Below are 19,221 nucleotides of genomic sequence, written 5' to 3' on the forward strand. Positions count from 1 at the left end.
TTTGACAAGTGTGACCAGGTTTTTACTATTGAGGCTGCCTATGCTAAAAGATAGAATGTTAAAATAATAAAAAAAAAATAAATCGGGGTATATTTACCTTCCGGCATCCCGCGCTGCCATCCCGGGCCTCAGCGTTCCCAGTAATGCCTTGCGAGACCTGTGATGACGTATTCTCGCGTTGCTATAGCGATCTCGCGAGACCGCTAGTCACGCGAGACTACGTCTCACAGGACCGTGCCGCAAGGCATTACTGGGAACGCTTAGGCCGGGAATGCAGCGCGGGACGTTGGAAGGTAAATATACCACGATTTTTTATTTTTTATTCTTTTTTTACAGGGGTATGGTACCCAGGGCCTGGAGGACAGTCTCCTCTCCTCCCCACCGTCGGTACCAACCGCACATGAGACGCTTAACTCCCAGCATGGTGGGCATAGCCACATGCGGGAAGTAAGCGATTCTCATGCATTCCTATGGGTGTGGAATCGCGGCAATTCTTTGCGATTCCGCACAAAATAATGAGCATGCTGCGATTTTTTCCGCAATGCGATTCCGCCGCGGAAAAAAGCGCAGCATTAGCACAGCATGTGCGGAATGCCATAGGAATGAATGGGGGGCATTCTGTACACGATTTTTAAACGTTTTCGCGCCGAAAATCGCGACAAAAACGCTTAAAAATCGCTACGTGGGCACACAGCCTTAGACCAGAACAGAGCCATGAGTTTCAGGATCAATGCAGGTCCTGGATATTAGCTTCTCCAGTCATCATTGAAGGGAACCTATCACTTCCAAAAACACTTTATCCGCTGATACAGTTGTAATCTACACGTAAAGTGCGCTTAACGAAGCACTCCTCTGATCAAAGTTTTTATCATCTTAATATATTGCAATCATATAACACTGTGTACTTACAATTGCTCATTTTGCCTTTCTTCCCAGTTATTTGTTCTCTTTTCTATGTAAAAATAGGAAATCTCTTGTCCCTGCAGAAATCATTACTCTCCTTCTACTCCTGACCCAGCTGCTCCCTCCACCCCTACTATGGACTTTTGCAGAGACTCATGAGTCATACAGGGAAAATTGACCTCCTGCTTCTGCATAGAGCTTAGAAGGATTTCAGCTAGTCAGTTTTTAATCATGTGATGCCATATACATAATGGAAAAGAGAGGAATTAGCTGGGTAGAAAGGCAAAATGAGCAATTGTAAGTAGTACACAGTGCTATATAATATGATGGCTGCAATATATTAAGAGAATAAAGAAATTTTGATGCGAGCGCTTCTTTAAAAGGAATAGGTCACCAAGTTTTTGCTATGTAATCTGAGAGCACCATGATGCAAGGACAGAAATCCTGATTCCAGCAATGTATCACTTACTTGACTGCTTGTTGCAGTTTTTTATAAAATCAGTGTATGTGCATACTTGACCTTTTGCGGGCAGATTCCACCTGGGAACCCCATAAAAAGTGCTGCAAAACCACAAAAAAAAAATGAACATAATGCACAGCAATGTAAAAAATGTACATGGTGTTTCATTACCTCTTAATAGCTTCAGGGTTGGTAAACTGAAATGGTTAAAAAGTAGTATGTTCATTCCATGGACGGCATCTGATAGAAAGCTGCAGATCTACCAGTTCTCTGAATGCTGAGCTCTGTATAACCCCACCACACCATTGATTCGCAGCTTTCTGTGTACACTCTGCATAGGCAGAAAGCAGCCTATCAGTGGTGGGGTCGGGGTTATGGCTATAGAGAGCTACATGACAGCAAGTTTCCTAGTCCTGCAGTGATAATCTCTTGCTGATAAACCAGTGGTTTTATCACAACTAGAGCAAGCAGCCCAGTAAGTGATCCATCGCTGGAGTCAGGGACTCTGTCTCTGCATTATACTGCTCCAAGATAAGCTGGAAAAAAGTCGGTGACAGATTCCCTTTAATTTATGCATGGCAGCTACAGGGAGAACATCCAGATATATCCACCCTCCAAACGTTCACATCCAGTCATCTGGGCGGCGCCGGGAGATGTTAGTCACTGCTCATTTTACAGCCCGTCGATTGGCAGCCTGCTCTGCACTGTGTATATATGCGTCACAGGAGGCTGTCAATGTGCGGAGGAGTGATTAGTGTGCTCACTAGGACAGCCCCCCACACTATCCAGTTGACTGGGAGTCAGTGGCTGTAGAGAGAATAGAACTTCATGTTCTCCCTGCAGCCGCTGCTCCAGTAAGTCGTCAAAACGGGGTTCATATGTAGTTTATTGCAGATTACCACTATTTGCAGGAAAATAGTGATTTTGCAGGTGACAAGATGCTTTGAAAACAACCGAGAAGTGATGTGCCATGTATGGTCACCCCAACCTGGAGCCTACGGTTTGCGAAGCGCAGAGACTGCCCTCTAGCCCACCTACATCAAAAATGACCACCGTAGTAGCACAGGGAGTGTAGTGTTCAGAGGAAACTACCCCTCCACAGCCCAGGAAAGGCCGGGGGTGTAGTTCAGACCTACTTCTCCAGCAGATATCTGGGATGCAGTGGGAATACAACGCCAGTCTCCACATAGGTGGCAGCGGGAAGGGCAATTATAAGCCACAAATGTATAATTACTGCTCAGTGACGGGTCACTAAGTGATGGCACACTATGGCAGTGGGACATCACTTTCAGAGGGACTATCCCTTTAACAGCCTTGCCAGGGCAAAGTTGCTTGCTGGCAACTGGGCACCCAGCATGGTGAAGCTGAGTAGGAAAACAATACAGTGACAGACGTGAGGCAACTGGGGCATGAGGGGCAGAACAGCCGCCACCTGCTGCCGTCTTCTGAGGTAATCCAGGTCGCCCATTGTACGGACCCCATCCATGCTTCCTCTCACAAGCCCTACGTACCCCCACCCACACACTATGGAGAGCGGCGGCCGAGCTCCACAGAGGCCTCTCACTCTCACCAGCCCCTCAGCCAGTTCCCGCCCATTCCCTCTTACTCTGGGTCGCGAAGCTCCGTGTCTGTGGCCGCCATTTTCCTTGCAGATTCGGAGGAGACGAGGTTACGGAGCGGAAGGGGGAATGTCTCGTCACCTCCGTACTGCAGGAAACTTCCGGTAGGGGTTGGCAATGGTTGGCGACGTCGTTCTGCACGCGGGATGGCACGCTGACGTGCAGTTGTTTTGTGAGTGTGACACTTGTGACTGGCCTGACACACACAGATATGGCACTAACTACGTATTGCCTTTGTAGCAGGAATTCAGAAAGTCTTCACCTCCACAAAGAAGTGAGCAAAGGCAATTCTACTGGTGGTGCCATGTAACAAGTGGGTCAGGCTCCGGTATCAAGCGGTCCGTCAGCAGCTCAGGGCCAAGCGCCGGTATCTGGCGGTAAGTCAGCAGCGTGAGGCCAGGCACCGGTATCGGGCTGTACGTCAGCAGCGTGGGGCCAGGCGCCGGTATCGGGCCATACATAAGCAGTGTGGGGCCAGGCACCGGTATCGGGCCGCACGTCAGCAGCTTTGGGCCAGGCGCCGGTATCGGGCCGTACGTCAGCAGCGTGGGGCCAGGTGCCGGTATCGGGCCATACGTCAGCAGCGTGGGGCCAGGTGCCGGTATCGGGCCGTACGTCAGCAGCGTGGGGCCAGGTGCCAATATCGGGCCGTACGTCAGCAGCGTGGGGCCAGGTGCCGGTATTGAGCCGTACGTCAGCAGCGTGGGGCCAGGTTCCGGTATCGGGCCGTACGTCAGCAGCGTGGGGCCAGGTGCCGGTATCGGGCCGTACGTCAGCAGCGTGGGGCCAGGTGCCGGTATCGGGCCGTACGTCAGCAGCGTGGGGCCAGGTGCCGATATCGGGCCGTACTTCAGCAGCGTGGGGCCAGGTGCCGGTATCGGGCCGTACGTCAGCAGCGTGGGGCCAGGTGCCGGTATCGGGCCGTACGTCAGCAGCGTGGGGCCAGGTGCCGGTATCGGGCCGTACGTCAGCAGCGTGGGGCCAGGTGCCGGTATCGGGCCGTACGTCAGCAGCGTGGGGCCAGGTGCCGGTATCGGGCCGTACGTCAGCAGCGTGGGGCCAGGTGCCGGTATCGGGCCGTACGTCAGCAGCGTGGGGCCAGGTGCCGGTATCGGGCCGTACGTCAGCAGCGTGGGGCCAGGTGCCGGTATCGGGCCGTACGTCAGCAGCGTGGGGCCAGGTGCCGGTATCGGGCCGTACGTCAGCAGCGTGGGGCCAGGTGCCGGTATCGGGCCGTACGTCAGCAGCGTGGGGCCAGGTGCCGGTACCGGGCCGTACGTCAGCAGCGTGGGGCCAGGTGCCAATATCGGGCCGTACGTCAGCAGCGTGGGGCCAGGTGCCAATATCGGGCCGTACGTCAGCAGCGTGGGGCCAGGTGCCAATATCGGGCCGTACGTCAGCAGCGTGGGGCCAGGTGCCGGTATCGGGCGGTAAGTCAGCAGCGTGGGGCCAGGCGCCGGTATCGGGCCGTACGTCAGCAGCGTGGGGCCAGGCGCCGGTATCGGGCCGTACGTCAGCAGCGTGGGGCCAGGCGCCGGTATCGGGCCGTACGTCAGCAGCGTGGGGCCAGGCGCCGGTATCGGGCGGTAAGTCAGCAGCGTGGGGCCAGGCGCCGGTATCGGGCCGTACGTCAGCAGCGTGGGGCCAGGCGCCGGTATCGGGCCGTACGTCAGCAGCGTGGGGCCAGGCGCCGGTATCGGGCCGTACGTCAGCAGCGTGGGGCCAGGCGCCGGTATCGGGCCGTACGTCAGCAGCGTGGGGCCAGGTGCCGGTATCGGGCCGTACGTCAGCAGCGTGGGGCCAGGTGCCGGTATCGGGCCGTACGTCAGCAGCGTGGGGCCAGGTGCCGGTATCGGGCCGTACGTCAGCAGCGTGGGGCCAGGTGCCGGTATCGGGCCGTACGTCAGCAGCGTGGGGCCAGGTGCCGGTATCGGGCCGTACGTCAGCAGCGTGGGGCCAGGTGCCGGTATCGGGCCGTACGTCAGCAGCGTGGGGCCAGGTGCCGGTATCGGGCCGTACGTCAGCAGCGTGGGGCCAGGTGCCGGTATCGGGCCGTACGTCAGCAGCGTGGGGCCAGGTGCCGGTATCGGGCCGTACGTCAGCAGCGTGGGGCCAGGTGCCGGTACCGGGCCGTACGTCAGCAGCGTGGGGCCAGGTGCCAATATCGGGCCGTACGTCAGCAGCGTGGGGCCAGGTGCCAATATCGGGCCGTACGTCAGCAGCGTGGGGCCAGGTGCCAATATCGGGCCGTACGTCAGCAGCGTGGGGCCAGGTGCCGGTATCGGGCGGTAAGTCAGCAGCGTGGGGCCAGGCGCCGGTATCGGGCCGTACGTCAGCAGCGTGGGGCCAGGCGCCGGTATCGGGCCGTACGTCAGCAGCGTGGGGCCAGGCGCCGGTATCGGGCCGTACGTCAGCAGCGTGGGGCCAGGCGCCGGTATCGGGCGGTAAGTCAGCAGCGTGGGGCCAGGCGCCGGTATCGGGCCGTACGTCAGCAGCGTGGGGCCAGGCGCCGGTATCGGGCCGTACGTCAGCAGCGTGGGGCCAGGCGCCGGTATCGGGCCGTACGTCAGCAGCGTGGGGCCAGGCGCCGGTATCGGGCCGTACGTCAGCAGCGTGGGGCCAGGCGCCGGTATCGGGCCATACGTCAGCAGCGTGGGGCCAGGCGCCGGTATCGGGCCGTACGTCAGCAGCGTGGGGCCAGGCGCCGGTATCGGGCCGTACGTCAGCAGCGTGGGGCCAGGCGCCGGTATCGGGCCGTACGTCAGCAGCGTGGGGCCAGGCGCCGGTATCGGGCCGTACGTCAGCAGCGTGGGGCCAGGCGCCGGTATCGGGCCGTACGTCAGCAGCGTGGGGCCAGGCGCCGGTATCGGGCCGTACGTCAGCAGCGTGGGGCCAGGCGCCGGTATCGGGCCGTACGTCAGCAGCGTGGGGCCAGGTGCCGGTATCGGGCCGTACGTCAGCAGCGTGGGGCCAAGTGCCGGTATCGGGCCGTACATCAGCAGCGTGGGGCCAAGTGCCAATATCGGGCCGTACGTCAGCAGCGTGGGGCCAGGTGCCGGTATCGGGCCGTACGTCAGCAGCGTGGGGCCAGGCGCCGGTATCGGGCCGTACGTCAGCAGCGTGGGGCCAGGCGCCGGTATCGGGCCGTACGTCAGCAGCGTGGGGCCAGGCGCCGGTATCGGGCCGTACGTCAGCAGCGTGGGGCCAGGTGCCAATATCGGGCCGTATGTCAGCAGCGTGGGGCCAGGTGCCAATATCGGGCCGTACGTCAGCAGCGTGGGGCCAGGTGCCGGTATCGGGCGGTAAGTCAGCAGCGTGGGGCCAGGCGCCGGTATCGGGCCGTACGTCAGCAGCGTGGGGCCAGGCGCCGGTATCGGGCCGTACGTCAGTAGCGTGGGGCCAGGTGCCGGTATCGGGCCGTACGTCAGCGGCGTGGGGCCAGGTGCCGGTATCGGGCCGTACGTCAGCGGCGTGGGGCCAGGTGCCGGTATCGGGCCGTACGTCAGCGGCGTGGGGCCAGGTGCCGGTATCGGGCCGTACGTCAGCGGCATGGGGCCAGGTGCCGGTATCGGGCCGTACGTCAGCGGCGTGGGGCCAGGTGCCGGTATCGGGCCGTACGTCAGCGGCGTGGGGCCAGGTGCCGGTATCGGGCCGTACGTCAGCAGCGTGGGGCCAGGTGCCGGTATCGGGCCGTACGTCAGCAGCGTGGGGTCAGGTGCCGGTATCGGGCCGTACGTCAGCAGCGTGGGGACAGGTGCCGGTATCGGGCTGTACGTCAGCAGCGTGGGGCCAGGTGCCGGTATCGGGTCGTACGTCAGCAGCGTGGGGCCAGGAGCTGGTATCGCTTGGATTTATCCCCTATACATTTGCTAAAAGTAGATAGTAAATATTGATAGTTTTGGAATTATATCATATAGTGTATCATAAGCTATCCACAGCATCCTCACCCAAGCCTTACCCCCCCCCCCCCCCCTAGGCAGAGCAAACACCCACACCATGAGCAGACATGAGCTCATCATTAGGTAGTAAGAGTCCACAAATTAGAGACACCATGTATGCAACACCTTAATCCCACGCATTTCCCCTCTGTTGGACGGTCGTCAGGAGTGCAAATACTTTGCTTGTCACTTTATGATACATGAATACAGGTTATGTCCTCAGTGCACAAGGAGAGTTCCCTCTTGGTGCGTTTCCTTCAGGCGTCTGCAAGAAAAACCATAGCGATCAGCTCTGATTATTGAAGGTTTTTTATATGTTTTCCCCTTTATGCGTTTTTGTGGCATTTTTTAGCACAGATTTGCTACAGTCTGCACTGGACAATTCAACTGCATTTTTTACATACGTCAGAGAGAGCATGGCGTCACAAGGGGAGCATGGCATAGGAAGAGTACAGCATCACAGAGTTAGCACGACGTTACAGGGGGAGCATGGGCATCTCGGGGAGACGGCATAGGAGGAGCACTGCATCACAGATGGAGCATGGTGTCACAGAGGAGTACGGCACACGGGGAGCACGGCATCATAGGGGGAGCATGTCATAGGAAGAGCACGGAGTCACAGTAGTACGGCATCACAGGGGCAGCATAGGAAGAGCACGGCGTCACAGAGGAGTTGGACATCACAGAGGATTACGGCATCATAGGTGGAGCACGGCATCACAGGGGGAGACGGCATAGGAAGAGCACGGCGTCAGAGGGAGCACTGCATCACTGGGAGCACGGCATCATGGGCAGCATGGCGTCACTGAGTGAGACAGCATAGAAAGAGCACGGCGTCACAAAGGAGTTCGACATCACGGGGATAATGGCATCACAGGGGGAGACTGCATAGGAAGAGCACGGCGTCACAGAGGGAGCACTGCAACACAAGGGGAGCACTGTGTCACGGGGAGCATGGCATAGGAAGAGCACGGCGTCATTGAGGGGACAAGGCATCACAGGGGGAGACGGCATAGGAAGAGCACTGCGTCACAGGGGGCACTGTATCACAGGTGGAACACGGCGTCACAGAGGAGTACAGCATCACGGGGAGCAAGGGGAGATGGCATAAGAAGAGCATGGCGTCACCGGGGGAGCACTGCGTCATAGAGGGAGATGGCATCATCGGGGGAGCACTGCATCATAGAGGGAACATGGCATGACAAGGGGAGGCCTGCGTCACAGAGGGAGCATGTGTCATGTCCGCCATGTCTGTCATGCAGCAAGATGCCTGGAGCGGTGTGCATGCGCGCCTTACCTCATGGCTGCACGCCGTTGCTAGGTAACCATCCATCTGTCTGACTCTGCAATCCGCTGTACTCCTGGAAACCCCTGATCATATGACCTTTCCTATGTTCCAGTCCTGCTCTGACTCTGCAGTCTGCTGTATTCCTGGAAACCCCTGATCATGTGACCCTTCCTATGATCCAGTCCTGCTCTGATTCTGCAATCTGCTGTATTCCTGGAGACCCCTGATCATGTGACCTTTCCTATGGTTCTACCCAGGCTGTTCTAGCAATGCTCTCTGTGATCCTGGAGGATCTGAACTCAAAGTCCCTCCCTGGTCCTGACCCGGAAGTACTGGTGCTATGGTGCTATATCAGACCGCCCCTCCCTATGGTCAGTGCCTGATTATTGTGTTGCTTCCCTGCATGGCTGTTTGGTCTGCTCGGTCGCTCCTTGTATTCTGTGCCCCTGCACTCTGCCCTGTCGTGCGTCTCTGCACACGCTCTGTGCTTGTACTCTGCCTCTTGTCTCGTGCCATGTCCTGTGTTGTCTCTCGTGCCATGTTTGTCCTTGCCTTGCTTTGCCTTGTAGTACTTCCGCTGTTCTCTGCCTTAGCCTGTTTTCGCCATGTTGTGTCCTTGCTCTGCCTTGCCTGTTTCGCTGTTGTGAGTTCATTTTCCCCTTCGTCACTGAGGTCTGGTGAACTCCCTATTCTGGTGAAGGAAGGTAATGAGCCTGATTATCAGGCACCTGAACTTGATGAGGATGACTGGCTGAGTGGAGTCACGGACTGGATATAAGGCTGCCGACGCCCTTCTGCTCTGCGGGTGATTTCTCTGTGGACTTCTAGGACACCAGTCTGATTCCTGCTCCTCTAAGCTAAGTTTTTCTGCTTTGCCTGTTTGCATTAGTGTTTTGTTTTTGTTTTCCTTGCTTTTCTGGATTCTGCCATTCCCTGCTGGGGTGAGCTGAATTTCCTTTTGCCTGTAGCTCTGTCTTCAGAATATTCCTGAGTACTGACATAGCTTTTTTGAAGCCTAGCGTCTTCAGGGCCTTTTTATTGTCAGTCTGTTGGCTCTTATTTTCATAGGGTTTTTCACGGATTGCAGACAGCAGCCTTCCTGTCCTTTTCTATCTAGCTAGATTGGGCTCTTTCTTTGCTCAGTCTATCTTTCTGCCTGTGTTAGTGTTTTCATTTTGCTTTACCGTCATTATATATTGGGGGCTGCCTATTGCTTTGGGGTCTGCTCTGGGGCAGTTTAGTTTTCCCCTTTCTTTCTTTAGGCCTAGCTATTTCTCCGGCTGTGATCGAGGGGTCTAGGGCATCGTAGGAACCCCCCACGGCTACTGCTAGTTGTGTTGATAGGTTCAGGGGTCTGCAATCCGATAGCTGCCAACTTCTCTGGTTTTCTGGACTTAGCTAGCATTTCTGTTTTTGCCTCCTACAGTGACTCAATCATAACATTTCGCCATGTCTGGTCTTTGCTATTCTGAGCCTTGTAGTACTTCTCATGTTTCTTGTCTCAGCCTGGTTTTCCGTACTCTGTCCTATGGTGCTCACATTTCCACGCTGGTCTCAAGGTTCTCCCTTGACCCGGCTCTAGGCTTCTGCCTACGCTCCGCTGCTAGCCCTTTTCTCGCTCTGACCCCGCTCTGTGCTTCTGTCTAGGTTCCGCTCCTTGCTTTGTCCTCTCCTTTCCCTGTCTGGTTTTCCCTTCCCCTCTTCTTGTTGTTTCAGTACCAACCTGTTGGTCGTGTCACACAGTACAGGCATACGTGACAGATTGCCCCTTGCCCGCCTCCTGTGCCTTAGTCATGCCGCGTGTTTGTGTCTCGGGCTAGTTTCACACTAGCGTTTTTGAGCGCAGCGACGGCCTGCGCACGGCCGCCGCTAAGCCCCGCCCCCTGCCGCGCCTCCGCCGGTAGCTCCGCCTACCGGCGCATGACGCTGCATGCGCCCTGCGTCCCCTATCTTTATCACTGGGGGCGCAGGCCGTGCGCAGCATGCATTTGGCGGCGCATGCGTCCTTTAGACGGTGCGCCGACCAGCGCCAAACGCAACCTGCTGTAGTTTGGTTGCGCCGGCGCACCGTCAAAAAGGTGCATGCGCCGCCAAACGCATACTGCGCACGGCCTGCGCCCCAGTGATAAAGATAGGGGACGCAGGGCGCATGCAGCGTCATGCGTCGGTAGGCGGAGCTACCAGCGGAGGCGCGGCAGGGGGCGGGGCTTAGAGGCGGCCGTGCGCAGGCCGTCGCTGCGCTCAAAAACGCTAGTGTGAAACTAGCCTCAGCTGTGTGCACTGGCCAGTGAGGTGTGTCTCCTGCCTCGAACCCTGGCGTGGCTCCTAGCACGCACCCTGCCTCGAACCCTGGCGTGGCTCCTAGCACGCACCCTGCCTCGAACCCTGGCGTGGCTCCTAGCACGCACCCTGCCTCGAACCCTGGCGTGGCTCCTAGCGCGCACCCTGCCTCGAACCTTAGCGTGGCTCCTAGCGCGCACCCTGCCTCAAACCTTGGCGTGGCTCCTAGCGCGCACCCTGCCTTTGAACCCTGACCCTGGCGTACCCCTCTGCACGCGCAGGACCCTGTCTTGTATGTTGAACCTGACCCTGGCGTGCCCCTTGGCACACGCAGGACACTGCCTTGTGCCTTGGCGTGTCTCTACACACGCACCCTGTCTTGTTTGTTGAACTCTGAACCCTGGCGTGTCCCCTACACACGCACCTTGCCTTGCACCTTGCTTTGAACCCTGGAATGTCCCCTACACACGCACCTTGCCTTGCACCTTGCTTTGAACCCTGGCGTGTCCCCTACACACGCACCTTGTCCTGGACCCTGGTGTGCCCATAGCACGCACCCTGCCTGGAATCCTGCCTTGGACCTCGGCGTGTTCCCGAACACGCACCATGCCTCGAGATGTGTTGTGCCTCCTTGTCTGAACCCTGGTTTGCCTGCCGGATGCCCGGAACCTGCCGATCGCTGCCAGAGATCGTAAGCCTGATGACTGCGGCCTGATGTCCGGAGCTGATGTCCGCAGCCTGATGCCCTGATCATGTCGATCGTTGCCAGCTGTCCGGAGTCCGATGCCATTGTGCCTTTGCCTGTGCCCAGGCGTGCCACCTGGCACGTACCATGCTATGGACCTTGGCGTGCCCATGCACGCACCTTGCCGTGTTTGCTTGTTCTCACGTTTTTGCACTGAATGTTATCCTGAAGTTGTCTTAATGAAGATACCTTGAACTTACGTCTTGTCTTGCTTCCTGCTTCCTTGGTCGTCAGACACTCACATAGTGTCCCCCTGAGCCGTCCGTCTGGTCCCAGCAGTCGTGGTGGCTCACCCCCTTGGTCTTGCCCCTGACACTCCCTGTATAGGGGGTGGTTCCTCAAGGTCAGCTCGCCCTCGGTGGGTGCCATGACCCAGAGGGTCCACTCAAAAAATCGGCTCAGCAGAAGCTGAGTCCGTCACAGCATGGCATCACAGAGGAGTACAGCATCACAGGGGGAGCACGGCATAGGAAGAGCACAGTCACAGAGGGAGCACAGGCATCTCGGGGAGACGGCATAGGGGGAGCACTGCATCACAGATGGAGCACATTGTTAAAAGGGGGAGTACGGCATATGAAGAGCATGGCATCACAAGGGGAGGACTGCGTCACAGAGGAGTACGGCATCACAGGGAGCACGGCGTCACAGAGGAGTACGGCATCACAGGGGGAGCATGTCATAGGAAGAGCATGGAGTCACAGTAGTACGGCAGCACGGTGTCACTGAGGGAGACAGCATAGGAAGAGCAGGGCATAACAGAGGAGTTCGACATCACAGGGGGATAACCGCATCACAGGATTACGGCATCATAGGTGGAGCACGGCATCACAGGGGGAGACGGCATAGGAAGAGCACTGCATCACGGGGAGCACTGTGTCACAGAGGGAGCATGGCATAGGAAGAGCACAGCATCACAGGAGGAGCACGGCGTCATTGAGGGGGACACAGCATCACGGGGAGACGTCACAGGGGGCACTGCATCACAGGGGGAGCACGGCCTCACAAGAGTACAGCATCACGGGGAGCATGGCATAGGAAGAGCACGGCATCACAGAGGAGCACGGAGTCACAGTAGTACGGCATCACGGGCAGCAAGGCGTCACTGAGGGAGACAGCATAGGAAGAACACGGCGTCACAAAGGAGTTCGACATCACAGGGGGATAACGGCATCATAGAGGATTACGGCATCATAGGTGGAGCAAGGCATCACAGGGGGAGACAGCATAGGAAGAGCACAGCGTCACAGAGGGCATACTGCATCACAGGGGGAGCATTGCGTCACAGAGGGAGCACGGCATCACTGGGGGGAGCACGGCGTCCGTCACAGGGGGAGCACGGCATAGGAAGAGCACAGCATCACAGGGGGAGCATGGCGTCATTGAGGGGACACGGCATCACAGGGAGAGATGGCATAGGAAGAGCACTGCGTCAAAGGGAGCACTGTATCACAGGGGGAACACGGCGTCACAGAGGAGTACAGTATCACAGGGGGAGATGGCATAAGAAGAGCATGGCATCACCGGGGGAGCACTGCGTCATAGAGGGAGCATGGCATCATCGGGGGAGCACTGGGTCATAGAGGGAGCATGGCATGACAAGGGGAGGACTGCGTCACAGAGGGAGCATGGCTTCACAGGAGTACAGCATCACAGGGGGAGCACGGCATAGGAATAGCACAGTCACAGAGGGAGCATGGCATCACAGGGGGAACACTGCGTCACAGTGGGAGCACGGCATCACAGAGGGAGAGCGGCGTCACAGAGGAAGCACTGTTTCACAGAGGGAGCACAGCGTCACAAACCCTCAGCTGTGGGAAGTTCTGGGTCATGGGAGATTACTGTGTTGTGAGGTTTATTGGATCCACACTCAGCTCAGATAATACAATGGGATGAATGAAAACTATCATCTCAGTGTATTTCTGAGTTGCAGAGCCAGCATATATGTAAGTACTAGGATAAGAATACAGTAACCAGAGTCAGCAAGGGTTTGTACCAAACAAGTCATGCCAGACTAATTTCCTTCTATGATGGAATCACTGACTGGGTGGATCAGGGAAATGCGGCAGATATAGTATATTGACTTCAGCAAAGCATTTGATAAAGTTTCTAATACTATTCTTATTGAAAAAATGACCAAGTATGGGATTGACAAGGCTACGATTAGGTGGATTCATAACTGTCTCAGTGCTTGTACTCAAAGAATTGTAATTACTGGTTGCACATCCAATTGGAAGAGTGTTTCCAGTGGGGTACCACAAGGCTCTGTCCTGGCCCAGTGTTGTTCAACATTTTTATAAGTGATCTAGAGAAACTAATCAATTTTGCAAACAATGCAAAGCTAGAAGGGATAGCTAATACTAGAGAAGAGAGAAAGGACTCAGAAGGATCTAGATAAGCTGGAACGATGGGCAAGGACTAATAGCAGAGATGTATCTAGGTTTTCTGGCACCCAGGGCAAGAATTCAGTTTAGCGCCCCCACCCCCAGCACATATGTGATTTGCACACTTGAGAGTGTGATGCGAGAAACTCACATCAATACCTGGCACTGCTTCCCAGGACCAGAGTGTGCGGCTGCAGTGCCGGTTATTGCTGTGAGAGACTCGCATCAAACTCACAAGTGTGACCCCAGCCTTAGCCACGTGCCGACGGGAGTCTCGCCCCAATTCTCTCAATGTTAACTGAAAATCTGAAAGGCAGGAAGAGAATCTCATTGTCACATGACCGTAAGTGTGAAAATCGCGTATGAGAGAAGTGTCTATGTGATAACTGCTGGTGTAACGTGCTGCTGCAGTGCAGTACAGCGCAACCTCCACCAGGGGGTGCTGGAGAGGGAAGACAGGTTGCACACACACACAGCACAGGTGTCACAGGTAATGAAAGAGTGGTCAGACTAGCCGAAGTCAGCAACTGTCAGGAGCAGAAGTACCAAGGGAAACAGCAAGTGCGTAGTCAGGGAAGAGCGAGAAGTCAGGACCTACTGGGAACGTGGTATCAGAAACGTAAGACGTAAGCCATTGTCAGGGTACAAGGAAGTGGGTCAGAAGCCAGTCGGAAAGCGTGGTATCATAAACGGAAAAACCAGAAGCAGAGTCCAGAGATCAAGCCAGGTCATACACAAGTCCAGGTAATCGGGGGCAGAAGGAACACTAAAGGAATACAGGTCAGAGGCACTAGCTTGGAAGCCTGCAGTATAGCTGACGCCGGCCCGCAGGCTGCAGAGGACTGAAATAGCCCAGCCAGCTCCAGAACGAGGCAGAGGGGATTAACCCCCGCATGACCAGTCCAAAGAGAAGACAGCAGAAAACAAACTGGACTGGATCATGACAGTACCCCTCTCTCAATAGGGGGGCCACAGGACCCCCAGGCTTCCCTGGACAACGAGCGTAAAAGGCCTGGACCAACCGATCCGCATGGACCGAAATCGCCGACACCCACGAACGGTCCTCAGGACCGTAACCTTTCCAATGGACCAAGTACTGAAGTGAACGGCGGAGCATACGAGAATCCACCACTCGTTCTACCTCATACTCTGGCTATCTACCACAACTGGCGACGGGAGCAAGGGAGACTCACCATTGGAAGGCACCGACGGCTTCAGAAGCACCTTATAGAACACATTGGGGATCCGCAACGACGGAGGCAAGCGTAGGCGGAAGGCCACAGGATTAACTACCTCTAAACTATAAGGGCCAATAAACTTGGGACCCAACTTAGCAGAAGGAATACTAAATCTAATATTCTTGGTGGATAACCATACCTTATCCCCCACCTGGTAGGCCGGCCCCACAGAACGTCGTTTATCCGCAAAAAATGTATACTTGCCCTGAGCCTCCCCAATGTTTCTCTGAACCTCCCCCCAGATCTCTCCCAACTGCAAAAAGGCCGAATCAGCCCCTGGACACCCCGAATCCAGCCGGGTGAACTCACCAAAGTGAGAGTGAAACCCATAGTTGCAGAAGAACCGAGAAGTACCAGTATACTGATTCACACAATTATTGAACGCAAACTCTGCCATGGGTACCACAGAGCACCAATCGTCCTGTTTGGAAGTAGCAAGACACCGCAATATCCTCCAAAGACTGATTAGTCTTTTCAGTCTGACCGTTGGTCTCGGGATGGTAGGCCGATGAAAAGGTCAGACTGATACCCAGCCTTTTACAGAAAAGCCCTCCAGAAATTGTACCATTAGAGGGAGGAAGATCGGTGATAAAATCCATGGACAGAATAGTCCACGGTCTATCTGGAATTGACAGTGGCACCAATTCCCAGGCCGGCCGGTTACAAGAGGATTTAGCGCGAGCACACGTTTCACAGGAAGACACAAACCCAGTGACGTCAGAAGCCAACGAAGGCCACCAAAACAACCTAGTAATGGCTTTACGTGTGGCCGAGATTCCAGGATGCCCACTCAGAGCTGAGTCATGGAACTCCCGAAGCACCCTTAACTGATAATGAACAGGCACAAAGAATTTGTTATCAGGTATGGACGAAGGAGCAAGATATTGGGCCTCATGAATCTCTCGTTGCAAAGCAGAGTGTGAAGATCTAGAGTTGTGGGTGTTAGTAATCACCTAGGCAGGTTAACGATGCAACAAGTTTTATTTGTATCCATACAAGCATTTCAGTAAGTCCAGGTAGATGACCCCATTGTAATGCCCCCAGTCCACGGGATCAGCAACAAGTCAGTAAAAATAGTCCATGGGTTAATTCATTTAAGACAAATTAAATGAAGATAATAATACCAAAGAATTTGTGTTTGCAATCATTTTCAGGAAGAAACTGAATATTATCTGACAGAATTGCAGGGGTGTCAATACTTTTGGCCATGACTGTATGAGTGCAGTTCATCTGTATGATCCAAAATGTACTTCAGTGCCAGATTGACAGTGTCGTTTGCCGAACGATTCTCCTTATAGGCAAACTGAAGCGGGTCCCATAGCTTCTGCGTGAATTTTATCAGGTGGGACATCATAATTCTTTCGAAGACTTTCATAGCTACAGATGTGAGTGCTACTGGTCTATAGTCGTTCAACTCAGAGGATCCCACTTTCTTGGGGACAGGAATAATTGTGGAACTTTTCCAACACTGAGGTACAACGCACTCTTTCAGTGACACATTGTATATATTTGTCAGTATAGGGGCAAGCTGGGTAGCACATACTTTCAGACACATTGGAGATACACCATCAGGGCCAGGTGCCTTTTTGACCTTAAGTCCCTTCAGGATGCGTATCACCTCTGCCTCGGAGATCACTACTTGGGTGTTGCACAATGAATGATCTTTATATGAACAGACTGAGGAGCTTAGAGATGAATAGCCACTGTGTGTAGAGCTTGCCTCAAATCTACAGTAGAATTCATTTAACTCTACTGCCAGACTTCTGCTGGGGTTCACTATAGTGGGGTGGCTTTTATAATGGGTGACCTCTCTTAATCCTCTCCATGCAGATCTAGTATCTTTTGATGAGAACCTTTCCTCCAGAATCTTTGCATACTCGTGTTTGGCTAACTTGATCTCTTTAGATAGCGAGTTCCTAAGTTTCTTGAATTCAGTAATATCGCCTGCTTTATAAGCCTCCTCTTTTCTCTTACGGATCAACCTGACTTTATTTGTAAACCACGGCTTGTTGTTTCCCCGAAAGTGGACAGATTTGGATGGAATAAACGTGTCTTCACAAAAACGGATATATGAGGACACTGCATCAACCCATTCATCCAGACCCGAGCATGTTTCCTGGAATACCTCCCAGTCCGTGCATTCAAAGCATGCTTGTAGTTGCAATTTTGCCTCTTCAGACCATGTCTTCTTTGTATAAACTGTAGGTTTGGATGTTTTCAACCTTTGCCTGTAGGCTGGAATTAAATGAATTAGACAATGATCTGAAAAGCCCACAGCTGCTCTCCTCACTGCCCTGTAGGCCCCTACATTCTTGGACCCTGGTCTGAAAGTAAAAGAAAACTGAAATCGGGGGAAAAAAGTGACCACTTTGCCTGTCTCAGAGTCAGGCGTTTGGCAGACTCGAAGTACGACAGGTTCTTGCCATCCGTAATGATAGTGATACGATGGACAGCCCCCTCCAAAAAATGCCTCCATTATTTAAACATCAATTTAATGGCCAATAGCTCATGGTTACCCACATCATAATTCCTCTCAGCAGAGGAAAATTTTCACAAAAGGAGGGTACAGGGCCTTAAGTTAGTCAACGTGGTGTGCCACTGGGACAACACAGCCCTACTCCCACCTCCGAGGCGTCCACCTCTACGATAAATGGTTTAGACAAATCAGGTTGAACCAATACAGGGGCGATCATGAAACTGTTTTTCAAGGAAGAAAACGCCACCACAGCTGGAGCTGACCAGTTTTTAAGATCTGCCCCCTTACGAGTTAAATCTGTGAGGGGTTTGAGAATCTGGGAAAACTCCTTAATGAATTTTCTATAATAATTGGCGAAACCCAGAAAACGCTGGAAACCTTTGAGATCTCTGGGTTGCACTCAATCCACAATAGCCTGTACTCTCCTAGGGTCCATACAAAACCCCTCAGCAGACAAAATGACCCCTAGGAAGGACAATTCCTGAGCAAAAAATGAACACGTCTCTGGTTTAGCAAATAGTGAATTCCCCCTAATCCTCTGAAGAACCACACGGAGGTAGCACATGTGAATGCTTGTCAGAAGAATATATAAGGATGTCATCCAAATAAATTACCATGAAACCCAATAAAATCTGAGAAAACATTATTCATGAAATTTTGAAATACTGCTGGCGCGTTAGTCAGGCCAAAGGGCATAACCAAATTCTCAAACAGACCCTCAGAGGTGAGAAATGCAGTTTTCCACTCATCCCCCTCCCTCATACGGATGAGATTGTATGCCCCGCTGAGGTCCAACTTAGAGAACCACTTGGCCCCCGACAATTGTACACATCGGGTATAAGTGGAAGGGGATAAGTGTTTTTTATAGTGATTTTATTAAGTTCTCGAAAATCGAGGCATGGGCGTAAACCACCATCCTTTTTCTTCATGCAAAAGAACCCCGCCGCCACAGGAGAGACAAATGGCCAATTGTGGCCCATACGGAGGCTATCAGAGATAAACTCCTTCATAGTGGCCTGCTCAGGAGCGGAGAGATTGTACAGACGGGCTTTGGGCAATTTGGTACCGGGAGTAAAATCAACACCACAATTGAATGGACGGTGTGGTGGTAGAACCTCAGCCTCCTTTTCGGAGAACACATCCTCAAAGTCCTTCAGGTACTCCGGAATACCCTCCAGACCGACGGATGACACCGATACAGAAACAAGACGTTTCTTAGAACAATTGGGACCCCATTTAACAATGTCCTGAGATTCCCAATTAATCACAGGATTATGTAATTGCAACCAGGGGAACCCCAACACCAGTCCCGCAGGCAGTTTGTCCATAACAAAGCATGAAGTACATTGCTAGTGCAAGGAACTCACTTTAAAGGAGAAACTCCTCTGAAACAAATTTGATGCCATTCTTAGCCATCGGTGTTTTGTCAATGGCAACAACATGGATAGGAGTCTCCAACTGTTAGGGTTGCGGATCGCACTAAATATAAAATATACTAAAGTGCGATCGCAACCCGGAGTCCACCGTGCAGAGATGGTAAACTGCTGCTTGGTAATGGCGGACACTAGTTGAACACCGGCGGAGTAACCTCTGACCCAATGTTTGCAGGAGCGAACTCTGTTACAGCACAGAGCCACAGAAAGAGACACCAAAGCTTGTTACCTCACAGACTACGGCTTAGGGAACCGCTACCGCGGCGCCAGGGATTAACCCTAGAGAAATGCTGTGACCTGTTAGCAATCACAGAGTGCAGCCGACAGTTGTGTTACCGCACTGCGTGCATACAGCGCCGCCCTGGCGGATTCCACTAGCCAGCCTAAGCTTAGTGCTGGAAAGCGCAGTAACTGCGCACAGCACCGTTGAGACTGACAATGCCGCGAATGCGGTACAGAG

The 19,221-nt window shown here is 54.2% G+C and overlaps 2 protein-coding genes across 10 annotated transcripts in view; one reads left to right on the top strand and one right to left on the bottom strand.

Annotated features, from left to right (window-relative positions):
* Positions 1–3,128, bottom strand: part of PRP4K (pre-mRNA processing factor kinase PRP4K) — a 108,647-nt gene extending 105,519 nt beyond the window's left edge. For all 9 annotated transcript variants that reach the window (XR_012230689.1, XR_012230688.1, XR_012230687.1 and 6 more), the window contains exon 1: positions 2,970–3,128. Coding sequence is in view for 1 of the 9 variants with exons in the window: in XM_073567485.1 (XP_073423586.1) it covers positions 2,970–3,004 (35 nt within the window). In the remaining 8 variants the exon portion in view is untranslated. The remainder of the gene's footprint in view (positions 1–2,969) is intronic.
* LOC141083330 (uncharacterized) overlaps positions 3,098–19,221 on the top strand; it is a 106,315-nt gene continuing 90,191 nt past the window's right edge. Inside the window, exons 1-2 of the mRNA XM_073567533.1 lie at positions 3,098–3,154; positions 3,223–3,359. The gene's annotated coding sequence lies outside the window, so the exon portion shown is untranslated. The remainder of the gene's footprint in view (positions 3,155–3,222; positions 3,360–19,221) is intronic.

The sequence above is a fragment of the Dendrobates tinctorius genome, unplaced genomic scaffold (assembly GCF_039654945.1).
Source record: "Dendrobates tinctorius isolate UK_male_01 unplaced genomic scaffold, ASM3965494v1 ptg000004l, whole genome shotgun sequence".
In the NCBI taxonomy this organism is placed as follows: domain Eukaryota; kingdom Metazoa; phylum Chordata; class Amphibia; order Anura; family Dendrobatidae; genus Dendrobates; species Dendrobates tinctorius.